General features: G+C 39.9%; 1 protein-coding gene across 14 annotated transcripts in view; it reads left to right on the top strand.

Annotated features, from left to right (window-relative positions):
* The window catches only part of ANK3 (ankyrin 3), a 361,577-nt gene that overhangs the window by 232,536 nt on the left and 108,033 nt on the right, over positions 1-21,008 (top strand). For all 14 annotated transcript variants that reach the window (XM_080597952.1, XM_080597951.1, XM_080597944.1 and 11 more), the window contains 4 exons: positions 6,151-6,249; positions 14,060-14,158; positions 18,627-18,824; positions 20,728-20,826. In XM_080597952.1, the coding sequence (XP_080454078.1) occupies positions 6,151-6,249; positions 14,060-14,158; positions 18,627-18,824; positions 20,728-20,826 (495 nt within the window). The remainder of the gene's footprint in view (positions 1-6,150; positions 6,250-14,059; positions 14,159-18,626; positions 18,825-20,727; positions 20,827-21,008) is intronic.

Here is a 21,008-nt window from a genome sequence, read left to right as displayed (position 1 = left end):
TTACACGGGCTTCGTGCCATCTGCTTGACTCTGATTTACCAGGAATCAGGTCTCCTTCAGCCTGAGGGCAGGGGACTGTGCTGGACATAAAGGACAGAAGGTCACAGAAGGTTTCCGTTCTCTTTTTGTCTCTCTGCTGCCCCCATCAAATTTGCTGTAGACTGCTTTGCACTTTGCTATCTAGGACTTGGAAAGATGCATCGAGGTACATGCTAAAACCAACTAACAGCCACTGGAAGGAATGAGAAACCAGTTTCCTTAGCAGTTCTGGTTACATCTACAGTATCTGGTGCAAGAAAGCTTTTTTTATCTAAATCAGCTCTAATCCCTGCAGAGTGCCTGCGCTTTCCCATTCAGGCCTTGCTCGTGCATCCCTGGGGCAGTGTGCAGGGAGGGCAGGCAGTTTGATCTGCTGTGCTTCATGGCCAGCTGTGATGGAGCTGTGGTGCCAGATTGCCCTGTGCGAAGTCAGCAACAAGAAAGCACAAAAAGTGTTTCTCCATGGCTGCTGTGCAGACCAGGGAGGCGGGAAAGGTGCTTTGAATAAACTGTATTTTCTGAGAACTATAATTAGGCAAAAAGTATCTTTGGGGGGTTCGCAGAGTCTTCAGGTATCATCCTTCTGTCTCAGATTGTCTTCTAGTAGAAATATCTGTGTAGCCCAGGTAAGGAAATGCCTCACAAGCTCTGCCCCTCTCTGAGGAAGTGTAATGGCTAGAAAAGAATCAAAAAATCATTCTCTGCAGCTTCCAGGGCAGTGACTGAAAGAAACTTCTGTGACCCTCACATCCATTCCATACTTGAGCAGGTCAGAAGATTCAGGTAGCAAAGTAATTCTCGATGTGAAGGTGATCTCTACCCTCATCTTTCTTGCCAAGCAGATGGGAGGTAGTCACTGTGCCGTGTGTCTGCATCCAGCCCTGTGAAGAGCCTCCCAGATTCACAGCACTCCTTACTCTAGAGCAGATCTCAGTTCCACTGGGAGTGGGCTTTGCATGCAGAAAGGAAGGATTTGGTAATCTTGAGAGGGTGGTGTGAGGACAGCATGCATTAATGATGACCCTGAGGCTGAGGAGCAGAACACCATTAGCCCGTCAAAAAAAGCAGGCAATATGTAAGTGACAGTAACATAAGAGAAGAACATCTTTTTATTTCCCTAGTGGTAGTTTGCCGTAACAGTTCCTTGTTATGTTCTTCCTTCTTTTCTTCCAGGATTCATTTTATACATCTCAGTCCTGAAGAAAGAGAAGTACACACAAGAATTAATTTAGCACAATATAAGATTCATTAACAGTAAATAGAGGAGAAAGAAGCTGAAAATTCTTTGAACTGTCTTAAGGTTTCCTGAAGAGCATCTGATTGTGTGTTTGTGGTTGTATGTCTAATTTGTTTTATAGTTGAAAATCCCGTGCAACTCTCAGTGATCCCAGTAACAGCTACTAGAACATAATACTTTTATCTGCAGGGGTTGTACTGAGTTTTAGCTCCAGTTTTGAATTACAGAAAAATATAGGAGGAGAAAATACTGATTGTTCTCATATAAAATGTGTTGTAGCTGCATGGTTACATATGACAGTCTTCACATACACGGCACAATCCTTCTCTACCCACACAAACTGGCAATGCTAATAATAGCCATGCAGGATTGTTGATGACAATTCCAGTATATGGCAATCAATGTTAAGCTCTTTTCTTAAGGACTCATAATGGTGGAGAGGTTTTCCAAACTTTACACTTCAGCAGTCTGCCTGCTTTCAGCTTCTATTTTCTTGATGCACTCTTTGTCAATTCTGAGTCTGCTCTCAGTTGGGAAAACTGAGGACAACCTTACTAAATTCAAGCTTCATCTGAACATTTTGGTAAGAAACTGTATTTAAAAAAAAAATGAAGGTAAATAAATGGAGTTTTTTATAAAACTATTCTCTGGTGGGGGTCTGGGAGGATTGCTAAGCAGTGGAGGTAAGCTCTCTCACTGGTAGCAGGGAGAAATACCAATTTCCTACAAGACTGGCAGTGGGTCTTCACAGTTCCCTGCGTGGTCTACCCCTGGCAACAGCTGCAGTGTGGGAATGAAGAAGGTCCTTCAAACCAACCAAGCAACCAAACTGCTTGCAGTATCCATAGCCAGTGGTTGGCCCTTGCAGGACTGCGAGAGGGACAGTTCCCCCTTCTGACTGTGGTGGAGGTGCCTGGGGAATCAGTTGGGTATTGTGTCACTGGTAGAGCACCATTGCCTCAGGGGGATTTCTTGTTCTGTTCATCACTGTGTTACCAAGCTTATCCCATGCAAACAGCATTTAAAACAATGTAAGGCATGAACAGGAAACTTTCACCTGTTGTTTGTTTGTATTTAGAGTTACACTTCAGAGCCCAATATGATACTTATAAGTGGAAATATTTACTTTTCTTGTTTATTATTGGCATCCTTATGTTTGTAAACTCAGACTGACACGAGTGAAAGGCAGTCTGTAGGATAGCATATCATACCAGAATCTAGGGGGGAATTCTTCATTTTCTAAAAGCATTGAAATAAAGCCGCAAGATACATAGTGTTTGCACTCTGTCCATTTTAAGTTTCTGGTTTTTTTTTTTTCCTGACTTCCTAGCCATTTGTGTTGCTAATTTGTAACAGGAATAATTTGGACTGCTGTGGTGAACTGTGATGGATGATGGCATGTGTCAGAGAGGAGTTGATCTCATTTCAGATGGGAAATGTAGGTTGCCCAGCACAGGATAACTTGAAGTTTTTTGAATTTTCTTATGAAGCTGTAGATAGAGATGTAGCTGAAAGGGCTTAGTGTCTCCTCTCATCAGCCATGAGCAGAAGCCATCAAAAAAGAAAAGCAGATCAGTCTTCACCCATCAGATTTCTGAACGTTGGGAGACTCCAAGGGAAGGCACAGGCCCTTCATAAGAGGGTAGCAGCTGCAGCAGACAATGGATAGAGATAAAGGGAAAACAGCCGTCCACAATGCTGTGAGGTATAGAAAAAAATGCATGCATATAATCCATCATACTTTGATCTGTATACACTTTCAGAATACTTTGAGTCATGTACACCAGGACATCTGCCAAGGGGGAGAGAAAAGGCCATGTGCTGCTTCAGAACGCTACAAACATTTATTTACAATTTCATGTTGTTATTCTCACAAGTTACGTTATATACTCCTTACAGAATTTGTTAACTCTCAAGTTGGATGACAAAGGATCTCGCTGTCAAGGGGTCTGCATGAGACATTATCCAGCATTTGATTTTTCAACATCGAGGGCAAGGAGTGCTCCAATAGACATTCTAGATCTGAACCGCATCTTTTTCTGGCTACTTTTTGAAGGCATTTCAGCTTTGTTACTGCAGGAAAACATCTTCAAAAGTTTCCTGATTTACCATTCTATCTTGAGAACAAAGGGAGAAATTTATAGAAGATCAAACAGTTAAAAATAGACTGAAAAGACAGCAGACGCTGTTGATTTAGTGAAGAATTCAGAACCTTACATTTGGTGGATATATTGTTTGCTGATACCACAGTTTTAATAACCTACACCCAAGCTGTGCATATTATTAAGCTTTTTTTTTTTTTAAATCTCCGTTTTCGTGTGACAAGTACAAACAACTGGAGTTTGAATTTGCTTGCTTTATGTTTTGTCATCAGAAATATTAATGATGATGATGTCTGAGGTTTATTTTTATCTCAGTTGTACTTAATTGTCACAAATGTATGCTGAGAGGTGGGAGGAGCGTAATGCATCTGGGTGTGATACTTTAAGCCTTGAACAAACGCAGTCTTGACCAAGGAAGAGTTACTCACCCTAAACTTCAGTGTGCAGTTGCGTGAGCATTCACATAATGCTTCCCTTCTTCTGTTCAGGGTTCAGGACTCTCAGCATGCACAATTATTACTTCATACTGTTTGCTAACAGTAAAAGTGCAAATAGCTAAATGCCGAACTTAAATTCTGGATGGAGAGCTGTCCCCTCTCTTTTTTCCCTTTGATTTCCCCACAATATTTCCCTGAGCTGTTAGGGCTGAATAGGGCCAAATATGCTTTTTCTTCTTCGTCTCTTAATTCTTTTTATGAACTGTCTGAGTAGATTAATAGTGTGTGATGAAAACTAGAGAGTGAGGAAATACTGCTCCTGCAGTGCTCTTTTCCCAGGAAAGGGGAACTGATCTCGTTCATTCATAAGGACAGATATTTCACTGGGTATGTAAGGTTTCGTTTCTTTGATTCTTCCTGTTCAGTTCATTATTTCAGAGTAGCTGTGTGAAATTTGTTTACTTAACAAACTGTCTAAAGTGAACATATCCTTTACTTACCTATCTCTTCCTAGTGTGATCCTGCTGCCTGTTTTCAACCAAATGTAATTCAGAGTTTCAAGATCCTCAAGACGTTAAATTTATATGCTTTTTTTAAAGACAGTGTATCAGATGAAAGAAAGATGGATTGCTAGCTCTCCAGCAAAGGAATGAAGTTAGTCCCTATTAGATGCTGGAGAATTTCCTCATGTTCTCAGCCAGGGAGCTTGTCCCCTGCCAGAAACTGAGACCAGCTGCACAGGGAGCAGGTCCTGATATTTCAGTACTAACCTGAAATGCGAAGGTCTTTTGAGGAGGACTCCTCTCTTTGACCATGAAAATGGATATTCCCCCACCTTTACTCTTGTTTCTAAACCAACTTGCAAATTGCATGTTATGCAATCACACAGTTTTACATCCCTGGGAGGATCAGGCTGAGCATACTCTTTGTTTAATGTGTTAAGCAGCCTTTTGTTTTATTTCATGTTTTAAAGAAATCACAAGTTACCCTGGAATAGTAACTTAGATGCTCTAATGGTGATTATTATTAGAGAAAGAAGTTATTTCTTCTTTCTAAAATGTGGTTTGCCTCTGTGGTAGTATTAATTAGTATTTTCTAGTAGCTGTAGGTTAGCTTTGTAGTGTAATTGCTTGTAAATAAAGATAGAGCATACTGGGTTAGGTGCTCGGCGTTACTATTAAACTGTGAGTCAACTTGTCACATCAGAGAGGAGATATTCTTTTGGTACTGGTTCTCTATCATTTCACTCACCTGCGGTTTTGAGGAAGTGCTGTTTAACGGTCTGTTGGCCAGGTAAGACACTTGTACAGCTCTCCAGCTATTCAAGGTGATGGGTGCCTTTCCAATTCAGTCAGCCATAGGATACATGCTCACTAAAATTTACTGCTTTCTGCTCAGTCATGGGGAAGCCAGTTTTACACAGCCAGCTGTTTGGCTGCCCCTGAGTGCTCAGGAACATGTTCTTGATAATTCTGTTTGTCTCCATACCCTAGCTGCATGCTCTGTTTAAGTTATTTTATTTTCACTTGGCTCCGTATGATCAAATATATACAGGATGTGGCCTTCATACACCAGAAGATAAAGGATTCATCAGAGCATGAAGAAATGTCCTAGCTACATCTTGTTAAAAAAGCATGTTTGTGTGCGCACGCATTGGTTATGTAACTGCCCTCAATGTGCAGCACAGCTACAAGCTGCCATCCTGCAAGGCGTTGTTTAGCAAAGCATATCTGCCTATTTACAGTCTCACTTGAAGAAAAGTATTACATCGATTGGAGGAACAATTTGTGTAGAGGAAATTAGTGATGTAACTGTGACGCGAAGGTCCTCAAGAGGCTATCAGAGATTGCTGACAGAAATAAATGACACTGACATCTTGTTGGTTTTGAATTACACCTGCAGATGTATTTTTTATTATTTATTTTTCATGAATTCTAATTGACCAATGAAGTTTTGAGGTATTAATCCCTATCACTAAATATTCAGAAACAACTGTAGCTAAAGTAAATTGCTGGGGTTTAGAGAGTAAAATTGATGATATTTAACTCCTATACAAAAACTGAGGCACAGTCAGGATGTCTCGTTTGAACTTCAACCACAATTTGAACATTTGCCTCGATAATATAAAGGTTGTAGTCTCAGACCAGTAATTCACATGTGTGGAAAAGAACAGCTTCCTTTTGCTTGCATGCTCCCAGGGAAACAAAACTGTTTTACCCTTTAGCAAAGTGTGCATAGTTCATTCTGTGAGCAAAACTGATCATGGAGGTCCTGAAAGACGGGTAGATGAATATTTGTTTTCATGTGTTGTTTTGTGTTTTTTTTTCTTTCACAGAATGATATCACACCATTGCATGTTGCATCGAAGAGGGGAAATGCAAATATGGTCAAACTCCTACTTGATCGAGGAGCTAAAATTGATGCCAAAACAAGGGTAAGCTTCAGTGTGAATGCTGTAAGTGACTGTATGGAGTTCTTGCCTCTGACCTGTTAGCTGCTGTACAGCTTAAATCATTTGTCTTCCTGGCAGGCTACCAAAACCGTAATGCATTTCTTTTTTGTAAAAACGATTTCAGTAGGATGCTAAGAATTTACGTCTCTTAAAACTCTGTGTGAAATACCATGCATGGCAAAGCTCAGACTCAACTACTTTCCATGTTCTCAGAGCATTTAATTAGATGCTGCTATGAGCTAGTTGCGATTAGATGTGAATACACTAAAAGCCAAGAATTCAGTTCAGATCTTTCAGAATTTGAATATTAAAAGAGTAACGTTCAACTGCAGCGTGGTTGCCTTTCTTTCACCCACAGGGCAGTGTCACAGAGCACAGTACTGCTGATGAGTCTCACCTCCCTCTTGCAGGGCTGTGCAGCAGCTCAGCCTCTGCCTGACTCAGTGCTTAGCTGCTGCCTTGAATTTGTCACCAAATGGGCCAGGTGTAGTGATGGTTTCCAGCAGGTTGACACCTGACTCGAGTCACTGAGTGTCCTGGAAGGTCAATGCAGGTGGTTATACCTAATTGTTGTTGTTAAAATCCAATCTAATTAGTTTAGGAGTGTTTTATTTACATACAGTGGTCTAAAGAAAAGGAAAGGTTCCGAAGTTTGGAGGTAAACCCAGAACAAGTGCTCTGGGCTGTCACAGCAGTCTTTGCAACATGCTCCTGTGCATGGGGGGAAATCTTCAATTGTGACACTAATTTTTTGACAATTTTCAGTTCCTCAAAATATTAGCTTGTCACCTATCCATCTTCCATTTTTAGTTATTCTGTATAATTTCCACCAGAAAAAAACTCTGAACAAATAAAAAATATAACCTAAAAATACCTTTTCGGCATTTGTTACTGTATCCACAGGTTTCTGTTTGGTTTTCCAGTGTTTCAGCAGTCTCTAAGATATCCTCTGGTGTTTGTTGAGGCATGTTTTTTTTTTTTTTTGTTAATTTCTGTCAAATTTAGAAACTGGGTCAACTTACTTTCTCTTCACTCTGTCTGTGCATTTTTTATTGATTGTTTTTTTCCATTTTAGCTTAGGAAGTCATTCATGATTTCCTTGTAAAATGTGTGGTGTTTTTTTTTTTCTGATTGGGGGATATGGAAGAGATGATTTGTCATGGGTAACATGGAAAGTGGGTTCTTCTTGTGCTTGGCATTAGCAGAGGCACAGTATCTCGAGAGGGTTTACAGAGCAGCTTGCATAAAGTCTTCAGTCCTATGCACAGTATGATGAAACTAGCATGCATAGAATTGGAGTCTTTACAGCATCCCAAAGAAGCCTGTACTCTTGTCAGGACATAGTACCCCTTGTCTACAACATCTGTTTTTTCCTTTCATGTTACTTCCCTTTACTTTCTACCTTTGTGTTTCAAAATGACAGCGTATATAGCACTTGACCAGAATTAAACTTCTTTTCCCCACTCTGCAGTCTTTGTCTCGCACCTGATTTTTTGCTTTGTTAGCTTCTTAGAAGCACTTTGCTACCTCTCAGGGGTAGGATTGCCTCCTGGGTTTGTTTTGCATGCAGGCATGTGGCTGTTGTTCTGAGCAGCCGCCTCCTCTCTTCCTCTCTCTTTCTTCCTCCTTAAAAAAAAAAAAAAAAAAAAAAAAGGCAGTTGTACTTGAGACATTTTTCAAACACTTCCATCCTTAACCATTCAATGATTCTGAGTGATCTGTTCTGGACTAAAATACCAGCCTCCTATGTGGCACACTGGGGCTGCCAGGTGGAGGGGGCAAGTTTGCCTCTCCTGTCACATCCTGGACTCGGCTCACCTTGTGTTGGGGTGGGCCACGTTTTGGTGATGTGGCAGATGTGCATTTGGTCACAGCAGGGAGGAAGGGACCTGGCAAGGGAATCTTTGCGTCCTCTCTGCAAGAACTTACATGGCCCACTGCAGCCAAAATGTTGGGACCAGGACTTTAAATAGTTTGAGTCCAGCTTGTTCTTTTCCTGTAGTTAAAAAAACTCCTGATCTGTTTCATTTTTCTGTATCACAGACCCCAGGGTCAGATACTAGGGTAATTTCTGTAACTAAAAATACAGGCTGCAACGGAAACAGGATCCAGGAAGAGGGCAGAAGCATTAACAGCTCTGGAGTCTGGCAGAGCTTCCCAGTGAGGCAAAAGGCAATGGATGAGTGTGCTTCATGAAGGTTTTGTGGGTTTTAGTTTTTGTTGTAGTTTTTGTTTGGTTGTGGTTTTTTGTTGGTTTTGGTAGTTTTTCTTTTTTCTTGTCTAACTTCCCCAGACACTGCCTGTTTCTCCAAACACCCCTTCTCCCTATAAATCAGAAAGGATTTGCATAACTTCTCCATAACTTCTCCTGCTTGTGTGTCACTCATCATTGCACTTGTCTGACATTACCAGAGGCATCATTTTCTGCCAGTTAGTGACTAAGTGGAAGTTTAGCTCCCAGCGTCACTGACTCATCCTGGCAAGGGTTTACCAGCCCCTGGTCTGGGCAGTAAGTGGCTCTACCAAGGAGACTTGGAGAGGCAACAGCATCGCTGGATTAGATCAAAACGGATTTATGAATCAGTACAAGAAGGAAGAGAGGTCTCAGAGTAATGTGGTGTTAAAGTTAAAAAGAATATTGTTTCAGGAGTGTCTGCCTGGCTGTCGTATTCAATACCAAAAATTAATTGCTGTGAGCCATTATAACACATGTTCCTGTTAAAGCTCTCTTTTTATTCCTACCTGACCCAATGTTGTTTTCCAAGGCAGAACAATTGAGGTATGTCAACTTTGCGGACATTTCATTTTTTTCTTAAGTGCCATCTGTTTTTTTTCAATGTCTTAGACTTAGAACCGTCTTAAAAAAACACGAGATGACAAAAGCTTCAGTCATATCTTTTTGCAACAGTATGACCACTTCTAAACGTATTGGAAGTCAAAGCAGCCAGGGCTGTGTTTTCTGATACTTGTGTCAAGTCACATCTATCAGCGGGATGCCCAGTCTGAGCCCAGCCTGGTAGTGCTCTGCAAGGGTAGGGGCATGTGCTGAATACACACACAACTTGAAAAATAGATGTGATTTGTATGTGAAAATAAGTGAGGATTCTGTTAGCAGATTTTTAAATGCAGGTGAGACCTCTCCAGGAATTTTAAACGAAGCAGAATTCTGTAGCTTTTTTTTTCTGCTTTAAATAAAATGTGTTGGACACATTTTATTATGCTATTTAATATAGATACTATTTAATATAGATGTTGATTATGGAACACAAAATAACTCCTTAAAGATGAATGACAAAGGTTTTGTCCCCACATGAAAGGAGAACAGTTTTTGAAAATTGCTTGTTTCTCTTGTTCAGAGGCAGGAATTCCTAGCCCTTTGTTTCTCCTTCATCATGTAATTCACCTTTACGTGAGTATGCAGAAGATACTGTCTTATGTTGTTGACCAAACACAGACAAGACAAGGATTTGCTACTCTTGGATGGGACAGGTTTAGCTATTCAGCTGTCATTCTGTGATCTGTGCTCGCAATCCATTCTCTGGATGTGGTACTGTAAATGTTCTCCATGTAACATCAGTTTTTATTTTTCTTGAACGTATTTTATAGATAAATACACATACAGTCTTTTCTGAGCATTAAGTTAAGTTGGGGTAATCATTTCTTTTCCTTAGTCATCTCCATGAGCATTTGTGTTTGCTTCTGGCAGATGGTCCTGGAAACTGCTGTGCTGAAGTACTGTACAAAAGGTTAACCTAAAGGGCTAAATCCTTATTCTGTTAAAATTACTGTAAAAGACATCTCTGGACTCCAGATTTCTCTGTATTCCTTAGGAATAGGATTTGATGAGCAGCATAAACATTGTCATGCACCTACAAACTGCAATTAATTCAGATAAGGTGTGAGCATATGAGGTTATTTCCCAAAATATCTATTTTGAGGCTCAGCCATGTTTTTTTCTTTTAGTTCAAACTTACATTGACTTGTTTATTTTTAACCAGCTGCTTATCTTCTGTCTGTCCTTTTTTGTACATGATGTCTAGCAGCTGGCAGTTGGGGGTTTGTACTGAACTCTAAAGTGTACTCCTCAATAACTAACAATGCAAAGTCCTAGCTATGTGCCACTTCAGTCTGCCCAGGGCAACTTTTATCACTCTGTTGTCGTGTTTTTTTTTTTTTTTTAAATAACATTCAAGCAAAGACCTACTGATGCTTCACATAACATGTTTACTGAATGTTGCCCTAATTACTTTTTCTGTCTTCCAGAAAAGACTTTAAAAATAGTGTAATTAGAGAGCTTGATTAAATTAGCTTGATTTGCTTTGGCTGTCTAATACTGCATATGCCAAAGTGAATTTGTCTGAAGGCAGGCAGTGAGCACATTTTAGCTTGGATTAACAATAAGTCTTCATAATCTTCATTTTACTGATTTTGCAGCTAAATAACAGGCCAGTACTCATATCTGCATGAGAATGTGCGGGATACACTCTTTTAAGATGCCTCTGATCATACATAAGCTGCTCCAGAAAAGCTACATATAGTAAGATATAAAATAATGACAAGAATAACACTGACTTGTTAATTTAAGTGCATTTTGCATGTGTAGGCAGAGCAAACCTCCTTTGTTCCCCTGCTGCACTGGGGTCTCTTTGCAATAGTGTGAGTGAAGTGAAGACTTTGGGAGTTTTAGGGCATGGAGGCACCATGCGATGCAGAGCCCTGCTAGGCTGAAGCACCTGCTCAGAGGCTCACTAAGCAGCTATGGGGATGATAAACCCTGGAGGCAGCAGTAGTTGCCCCGCTGGGGGAAGGATGCCTTCTGCCTCTGACTCAGGGGATTTGGCTCGAAGTCTGCCAAGCTTTTGCTGAGTATTGGCCTCACAGGAAACTTTTTACTGGGTGCTTGCGCTTCATTTCATCACTTACAGATTGGGTTAAAGCTGCTGCTCACTGGTGCGAGAGCTGTGGTACTGGATCTGTGGTGACGGCCCAGTGGATCCTGTCATGCAGGGGAGCTCCTGGGTGGGCATTAACGGGGAAGGAGCCCTGAGGGGGACAGGGAGGCTGGTCTGTGCCAAACCACACTGCTCAGGGGTCCTTACAGCCACATGTAGGGGCAGGGAAACAGCAGCCAGGAGGCCCAGTGACCTGCACCAGCATCTGCTAAACTCAAGCCATTTGTGACCTCCATGCAAGTCTCAACAGGAACCAGAGATAGGAATTGTATTGCACTTATTTGGGGGATGGGGACCTTTGAAATAAAAGCTAAAGAAAGAGCTGCGGTCCCAGAGACAGTTTGTGCAATGTTTATGGGAAGTCTGTGTCTAAGCAGAATTCTTCCTATTGTCCTCCTGGCTTTTGCTGGAGCTGCTCTCGGGCTCTCTGGAGGGCTAGATAATACAGATGATATGATTTATTATGTCAGCACATACTTAGAGAGTCCTTAATCTGCAGATTATTGTCATAATCGTTTGTAATGGTTTTTCTGAGCCATTGCAGACTATCATATTAAGGCAAGTTTGTTTCCTAATCCACGTGATAGATTTTATGCTTCACATGGTATAGTTTATATCAACAGTAAATAAGCAACGAGAAAATCTCCTGACATAATCAGTAGAGTCTTGCTGAGTTCAGAGCAGTCTCTTCTAATCTCAGATTCTTTTCTTTCTTTAAAACAAAATTGTATCTCTTTCTCATCTGTTTGTTTGCCTCTTCATTTCTTTGCTTGCTTTTAGGGATGTATAGCAATTGACCATGCCAGGTGAATAGAGGGTTCCTTTTTAAATTCCAAAAAAACCTCCTTTGCAGCCAAGTGAGCTGTCTTGAAGTGTATTTGCTTTTTATGGTGGGAGTCCTGACATTCTCATAAAAATAGCTTTAGATGTGCTGTCCCAACAAGAACCTACAATGCATTGTAATGTTGTGTCATGCCGTGTGATGCACCTGCTGGTGGTGACTGCTGCAAAGACCAGAACGAACTCTAGCTGGCTGAGCATGATGTCCTGCCACCTCCTGGGCCCCAGGAACCTTGCCAGCCACAGGAAGGAGCCAGAGGGATGGCACCATGAGGGGGCTGGGGCTCGGTGCCCTGGGGAGCACTGAGGTAGCTCTGAGGGGTCTGTTCCAGCCTGTGAAGATGAGCAAACGTGTTTCGTTCTCTGTGAGCTTGGTGTATACTACCCCTGGCACGTTTGTTTGAATGAATTGTGGGGGGGTCATAAAATGTGAAACATGTAAGAACATGGTGAGTCAAACTGTGTTTGTCTGGTGTGAACAAATGGCTCCCTCAGTCCTAATCAAGTTAAGTCTGAACCAAGAATCTTTCCTTCACCTACATCAGAATCCTATGCCTTCATTTAAGTGGAAAAACATGCACAGTGAGGGCCACGTGATATTTAAATGAGAATAGCAGGAAAAATAAATCACAACAATTACAGGCTGCTATGTTTCAAAGGTTATTAGGAGAGGGCAATGTAGAAGCAGAAGAGCTTGAGGCTCAGAATCAGTACCTCCATCTCCCCAGCTAGCTGCACTTTATGAGTCTTAAACTGATAATCTACCAGAGAGTAATGGATTAGGAAGTATCAAGGAAGAATATTGCAATTATGCATGGCAAAAATGGGTCTAAGGAGGTAAACTGGGACTACTTGTTACCATACAGAGAGGGTGTGTGTGTTCATGAATTAACATGCACAGGATGTATGAAAAGAAATTTTAGATAATACTTTTTATTAAAACGTTGTAAAATACTTTAGACAACATAAAATACTTTTAAGAGTGCTGAGAGGCACTGGAGAGAGCCCCCTTCCTTTATGGCCTGTGTTTGGAAAATTAATATTTATCTTGCTGCTTTATTCATTTCAGTCTTTGTTATAAGGGCTTCTCCTCTGACATGTTTGATGAAAATACAATGTAGTTCCTGTCTGACAGTAGCTCCCGTGTATTTGTTTTGCTTGTAACAAAAGAAGTGCTTGTTGTTACTAATTCCAAAACCACAAATTTTTCTTCCTATTTTTTTTCAAAGCCACGACTTCTCTATTTGCAACAAATCATTATGTCATATAGTGTTTGAAGAACTCCATGTGACTTTACTCACAGTTGCTGAAGATGTGTGCTATCTTTCGTCATAGCACTCATGTAAAACAGGATATGGGAGTATTGTAAACAGGGTACAAATCAAAGAATAAATTAATTTGAAGTAACTTGGTTAAAAACTATAATAAGCATTGAGAGTAGACTGTGACTAGACCCTATTCAGCTGGAATTCACATGATTATGGTCTGCAGTACAAGAAACAGGAGTTAATCCAGCATACTTTTACCACCTGGAGTTAAGATGGTTTACTCATCTGCTGTACACCTGTTAAAATCAATGTAATAAAATCAAACTAAATAAGAAAGATTTTTTTTCCCTCCGATATCGGTATCATCCCTTCACTTTGATTCATACTGACAAATGAAAGACCCATTTTTCTTAAAGTCATGCAGGCAAAAAGTACCTGATGTACAATTTCGTCTTTTTCTTGTATGTGCATTTACCACTTCAATGTATGTAAAGTGAGGGCCTGGAAGCAGCCCATTGCTTGAGCACCAATGTGATATGACTATTTACCTGTTTATAAAATCAGCCAAAATGTACTTTGTCTATTTGTAGGAACAGGTTTAGCTGTTCAGATATGCAAGATCAGCATCCTGCAGGAATTAATTACTTTCTTTAGATGTTGTAGGTTTTTATAAAAGTGCAAAAAGTCTTCCTGTGCCTAAAACTAATAGGTTATAATGTTTGTGTCCCACAGGATGGGTTGACTCCCCTCCACTGTGGAGCAAGAAGTGGCCATGAACAAGTTGTAGAAATGCTGCTGGATCGTGGTGCCCCTATTCTTTCCAAAACCAAGGTAACTGATACTGTTCTCTTCTCTGCTAGGATAATCCTTGTACTTTTTTCAAAAAATGTAATTCTGCATGTTTTTGATATTTAAGGGCTTGACAATAACTTTCCTCTTTCATAACTATTTAAAGTAACTGTGTGGGAGGTCTCCAGAGTGGATGCCGTATGTAGTGGTTGTCTGCATATCTAAAATATGTTAAATCAAGATACACAATAAAAGGCTTCTCTGCCAACCAAAAAGGCATGTATGGTAACACTATGGCTCAGAATTTCAGTAGCTAGAAAATCTCTGTACCCTGAATAAATACATGATGATTACAAGGTATCTTCAGCTTGCACCAAATTACCCTAGAGGTAGAGTAGAGATAAGAGATAAAAATAGAGTAATGTCTCTTTGCAGGAGACAGCTCGTATTTCCTTAGGAGTTAGACTGATAACCAGTTTCTCCACTTCTTATCTCTCTGCAGTTTATCACACAAAGTTTTACATGGAAATTGCAAATCACCTGCACTAGGGTGTGCAGATTGCTTCAGAGCCAAGGGCTGGCATTAAAGCACATTCTTCCCAGAACTCTTCTGGTGGTGGTCTGTGCTGCACAGTTATTGCTGGCTTTAAATCTCAGTGCAGCAGCCTTGTTCGTAGCACAACACAATCCGTGACTTTCCCATCCAGGTCTGACAGTTGGATTGTGCAGTTTGCTGAGGTTCTTTCCCAAGATACTTTCTACCACATTTTTCCTCCCAGGCTGTAAGCCATGTATATTTCAACGTGTCTTGTTTCCTTCTGTTATTTTTTTTCTATTCTGTCATCTTGTCCTATTCTGTCTCAGTGCCCTTCGATATTCTGCTGTTCTCCTCCCTCTTCTTTCTTTCTTTTTTTCCCCTCACTGGAATATATTTAGCATGTGTTTGGGGAGGTTGACACCAGCTTTTCTCTGCTCAGTGAGTCACTGGCAAGTGCTGTCATGGGTAATCTGACAGACAGGACCCACCCATCCTCTGCATGCGGAGTTTCCTTGGGCTCCCAGAGCCCTGACTTGCAACCTCCGCAAGCAGAGGGAGGCAGCAAGGGGCTGTCCAGGAGCAGCCTGGGGCACATCTCCATGCCACTACCATGCTCAGAGCCTAGAGCTCATACTCGAGGCAGTCAGGCTCTTCCACACTCTCTGGTAGATCAATTAATTACTTAAAGGAGAAAACGTAAAGCCCATTGCTCTAGTTTTCACCTTCTTAAATGAGACCCTCTCCTAAGGAACTATGTTTCTTCACTATGCAGATTTTGTGCTGACAGGTGTTATTCTGAAGCTTAACCTGCCGTTCAGGGCCTGTGGGTTTTGAATTTGTTCCTCATCCTGGGGAGTTTCACACAGCTTGGCCCAGAGTTCACTAGCCAAAATTAGACAGATGAGAACATAGGATGGTGGGTTGGAAATAGCACAAGGCTGGAAGGTGCACTTTGGGTGTTGACCTGCAGAAGCTTGCATGAACATCTACAGCAAAATGGGAGCTCCTCTTTGGAGGAGGGAAAAATATGTATTAAAAAGTGAGCAGAAGAAAGTGTGGAGCTTCCCGAGTTTCCCTCTGATATGTTAATTCTGCTGTTTTCAGAAGGTATGCTAAGAAGTAGAGGTACCTCTGAATGACATTAATGAAGCCATTCATTTGGCACTAAGCTGTGGTACAGTTCTCTGGAAAAATACATGGCTCCAATCTCTTCAAATGAAGTCATATATTATTGGCAATAGGACATATCCTTGAAAGAATTTTAACTTTTCAAAGTTTTCCTCTGTTATATGAAACTATTTAAAAAGAATACAGACTGCGGTTTGATAGCTATTTCCTGTTAAAGAGTATTTAGGGTAACAATGGCCCTTTTCCACACTGGAATAACCTTAGATTTATTTTCAGGGGTGTCAGTGACCTAATTGGTTATCTAAGTTTTCTAAGAAGAAAAGGAACTTGAATTGTAGTCATGAATATGCCAATGATTTGCCGTGGGAGCTATGACATCTCTTGTATCAGTTTCTGTCTTTTCTCATTACTGTTTTTGTCAGCTTATTTGGCTCTTTTCCTTTTTCTTTTTATTTTACATCAGAATTAATGACTTTCCTTGATTAAAATCTGTAGACACAGCTATCAAATAAGCTATGTATCACAGATTTTGTCTTTGCGAAGTCAGGCATTTGATGCTCTGCTTAATCTCTGTGGTCATGTTCTGATTTTTATTTAAGGTATCATATGGCCATCAATCTCTTTGAATCCTTTTAAACTTCACCTTTTAATATTTTCTTGGCAATCTGCATGAAAACAGTAATAAACTAATTATATAGTAGCTCCATCTCATAATACCAAATCACTTCTTACAAACATGGGTGGATTGTCTCACGACATGGATATGGTACAGGAGAACGTTGTTGTACATAATATTTTTATTTTATTACTGGGAAGTTGAAGGCATTCAAATTTTACCTAGCTTGTTTAAGATCGCAGTATACCTTTATCTACAACAGAATTAAGAGCAAGCCTGTTTTAGATTGTAAGAAAAGACAGTAATCCTTTGTCTTCATCAACTTCTTTACCATCTGGTTCTGTCTCATGCTGTTCTGCAAAAAATCTAGCTATTTTTGCATACACAACAAATTTTTGTCAAGCATCTTCTTGATTTTCTGGAATGGATGTGTGACTGCTCTCTTTCTTCCCTTCTTTTTCAACACTGTCAGCCTCCATCATATAAGTCTCCTGTGAGGGAGCACCATGTCATCATCTTAATTTCGTACTCTATTAGTAAGTGTGGTTTACTGGCCGTTGTTAAATGAATGACACTTTTCACCTGGAGGTTTCTCCTGATGGTGGAACAGAATGATGTATAAACTTTCATGATATTTTGCTGTCACCTAAAAAGCATTATCAGTTCATAAACTGTTACAAGGAGGGCTTGGTGATTGTGGGAAATGAATGATTTATTTTAATTCCGCTATTTAACTAGAAGACAGTGAAAATATTTAAAATTCAATGCTTGTATCCAGCTTCCACGTATATAATTACTGTAGTAGCCTTTGGGCATGGGAGAGAGGCTTACCCAGGCCAACATAAATCACAAGTGAGATGCTCATGAGATAATTGTATTTGAAAGATAAAGCTGTGTCCAAGAATCTCCGCTTTTCAGCACTGAATGTAAACTGCTTTCAAATTATGACAGTATTAGCCTGTTTGTTTTTATCATCCTTCTTCCATTTCACTTTAAAAAATTATTTCACTCTTTGTATTTCCACCTTATTTTTGAGTGCTTGTTATGCTATTATCCTGGTGTGTGGGAGAGTAAAGAAATCATCTGTTTCAGGTAGCCTGAGATCTCAGCTGGTTTTACAATGCCAGTTTGCCTTTGCTAACTGTGGTCACATGAGGGCACTGCATCTGAGAGCAAGTTTTTGTTTCTCCATGATGGCAAACAGTGTACTGTCAGTAATTTATAGTTTATATATTATTATGTGTTACCAGAGTAGCTCCTGAATTTGAATTTAATTTTGGCATTGGAAGGACTAAGTAAAAAAGAATACAAATGACAGAAGGTGTGTTGAGGTTTATCTAAGTAAGGTACCTCTGGTAACAGGAACTCTATGATTCAGGCAATATTTTTTAATCTTTGGACACGAAACAGAATCAGTCCTTTGAAGTTCTCGTAATTATTTCTCTTTGCGTTTGACCTGTTCTTACTCTGCAAGAGTAATATATGCAGCAGCTTGTTCATGAACTGCTGTAAGCAGTGCAAGCAACAAGTCTTGATAGAGATTTAGAAACATAAATCTTTCAGGTATTTCCCTGGCAAAATAGAGCTTTACCGCTGCTTTCTGGTAGGTCACAACATGGTTGTCTCATTCAGATACTATTTTTGTCCAGTTGCATATGAAGATTTTGCTCTTGTAAAAATGTTAGCAGGGAAGAATGGTCTCCACAGGTGTGTAATGTGATGTAAGGCATGTGTACAACCCAAATTTAGGAAAGCACTAGTGGAGGGAGCAGGGAAGGTTATAGTGATTGCTGAGTGATGCTCTGGCCTGCTTTCTCATGCCCGGCACAGGCAGGCTCTATTACTGTGGTGAGTTTAATGCAGCTTTTAAAAACAGCAGATTTCCTGGTTAGAGTATTAAAAGTCACAAAGTGCTGTTCTTCACATAACTCATTTAACTCTGCCAACTTGTCTGTGCTATGCTAGCTGAAATAAGCTATGCTTAGAACATTGCTGTTATGGCTGTTTTTTAAGGTAGAGCTGTCTATAAACTCTGACAACTCCATTATTCCATGCGGCTTTTGCCAGAGTAAGAACTTTCATTGTTACACTGAACACATTTAGTTCATTTTGAGTGCTCTATGGGCTTGTAAAATGCTTTTCATACAGGACATGCTGTAAGGTGAGAGTTTAATTTCTCTGAGCATCCTGTAACCCATCAGTGTTGGGTCCTTTTTTTTTTTTTGCAGAATGGTTTGTCTCCGCTGCACATGGCAACACAAGGAGATCATCTAAACTGTGTTCAGCTCCTGATCCAGCACAATGTGCCTGTAGATGACGTCACTAATGACTATCTGACTGCGCTGCATGTTGCTGCCCACTGTGGCCACTACAAAGTAGCCAAGGTTCTCTTGGACAAGAAAGCTAATCCTAATGCCAAAGCACTGGTGAGTACACAGTGGGTTACTATTTGCAGCTTAACATTCTTCCAAAGTTGCCATGAGATTGATTTGAGAGTTTTCTGCCTGCTGACTGTTGACAGTGAGGTTATGTCGTGTTACTACAGCCCAGGAGATGATGCTCGAGGTTCAAAGCTTTGGTAATGTGTTTCGTGAAATCTGAGCAGACCCTTGCTTACAAATGATCAATGGATTTATGTATTTCTAGTATAACTAGAGCACTTTTGCCTCCTGGTATCTCATTACGATTCTGAATAGATGAAGCAGCTGCAGATTAACTGCTGTAGTTTTTAGTATTGAGAGATTTCTTACTTTTAAATGTTTGTAAATAAAAAATAATTACCTTAAACCTTAAAAAAAAAAAAAAAAAGAGAATTTTTATTAGCTCTCAAAGATGTGAAATGGTAAAAAGTAAGAATGAGTTGCATAAGGATTATTTGTGGTATATTGTAATTATATCAAAGGAGCCACATGCCCTCTTAGTTCAAAACCAAAAATAAAACCTGTTAGTGTAATGAAACTACATACAAACTGAATTCATTTTGTTCTAAATTTTACTTGCAATCCACTGTCTTTAAAATGTTGGGCTTATTTGAGGGGTCTTCAGTAGCTGTTCCAAACAGTCTGAAATGAATTGGGGTGATGGGTTTCACAGCTAGTAACTCATTCAGTACCTGCAATGTTACATGAGCTTCTGAAACCCTCAAAAGCTGGGTGGGATTGACTCTGTTTTGAAAATAGCACAGACTTCAAAGATTGGTTCTCACAATCCCTTTGTTTTCTGTGTCAGATTAGGTGTCTTTGGTCAACGTATTACGGGTTTTGTTCTCTATAACTGGCAAGTGAGGAGGCTTGTGGACCTGTAATATTTGTTCTGGCCTTGTGTTATAATCAAAGCATTAACAGTTTTAGCTTTTCAGAGTTGCCAGCAGCGGCCTATGATTGGTCTTGTAACATAGCCACAAATTTCCATTTCACCTAAATCATTTAGGGTGTCCTGTTATTCTGTCTGATCCCCACTCAGGATGATTAAGCAGAAGGTAGCTTGAGTGCAGTACCTGGAATTTGGGCTCACCCTTCCCTGAAACACATCTGAGCTTACCCTGGATGTTGTCCACTGTTAACAGCAGAGTTGAGAGCTGCTCACACTTAACTGGAACAGACAATTGCACTGACCCGATGTTACAAAAGCATATGATATTATTTATCATCTGTCAGGTAACAGAGCTATTTTTGATCAGATCTGAGCAGTTTTCAGAATTACTTTGTGAAGACTTTTTTGATGAGTGTATAGAGTGGCATCAGCATTCAGTGACTAGTGTTGTGGTACCAGTCTTGGATGCTGTGGACGGCTTATTTTCTTGTGTTACTTGTTTTTGCTGTATCATCTCATGCTAAATAAGATGGTAGTTGAAAATGTTCACACTGCTGTACAAGCAATATTTTTTAATGGAGAAGACAAAATAGTAAAGTGGTAAGTAATGAAAGAAAAAATAGTAGTAAGATTAGTTTAGAAAAGGATCCAAATGTCAGAGCTTGTAAATGTGAAGTGCTCTTTTTCACCAGCAGTTCTGAAAAGTCCAAAAAAAAAGTGAACACTTAATAAATTTAAGCTAAAATGAAGTTTTTGGTAGCTTTAGGTGAAAAGATGTTTTTTAGAAATATTTTTTAATATGAGTGGACAACGTATTTCATAATAAAAAGTGGTTGTATAAGACATGTCTTTTTCTTCTTTAGAAGTTTTTTCTGTTTTACACGAACAGTTTGAAGCCAAAACAAATCTGGGAGGTGTTTTGTTATCACAAAGGAATGTTCTATATGAACTCTATAACCAATTCTACTTTTTAATGACATATGCAGTATCAAAAAGTATGTTCTTTCTCATTTACAGAATGGTTTTACACCTCTGCACATTGCCTGCAAGAAGAACAGAATAAAAGTAATGGAACTTCTTCTGAAGCATGGTGCATCAATCCAAGCTGTGACTGAGGTAAGAAGTGGTCCTTTCACATTTATCTTAGGTTTTCTTATATTGATTAATATTTGAATATTTCTGAAAGAACATGTGCCATTCAAGTGAACAAGAATTTTCAGATAGATATCCACAAATAATAAAACTGAATAAAGTCAGTTGCACTAATGGATTACAACACCCAATTAATATGCTTTGGG

This window comes from Anser brachyrhynchus (assembly GCF_964034855.1).
Source record: "Anser brachyrhynchus genome assembly, chromosome: 6".
Lineage (NCBI taxonomy): Eukaryota > Metazoa > Chordata > Aves > Anseriformes > Anatidae > Anser > Anser brachyrhynchus.
This window is presented reverse-complemented; position numbering and strand designations above follow the sequence as displayed.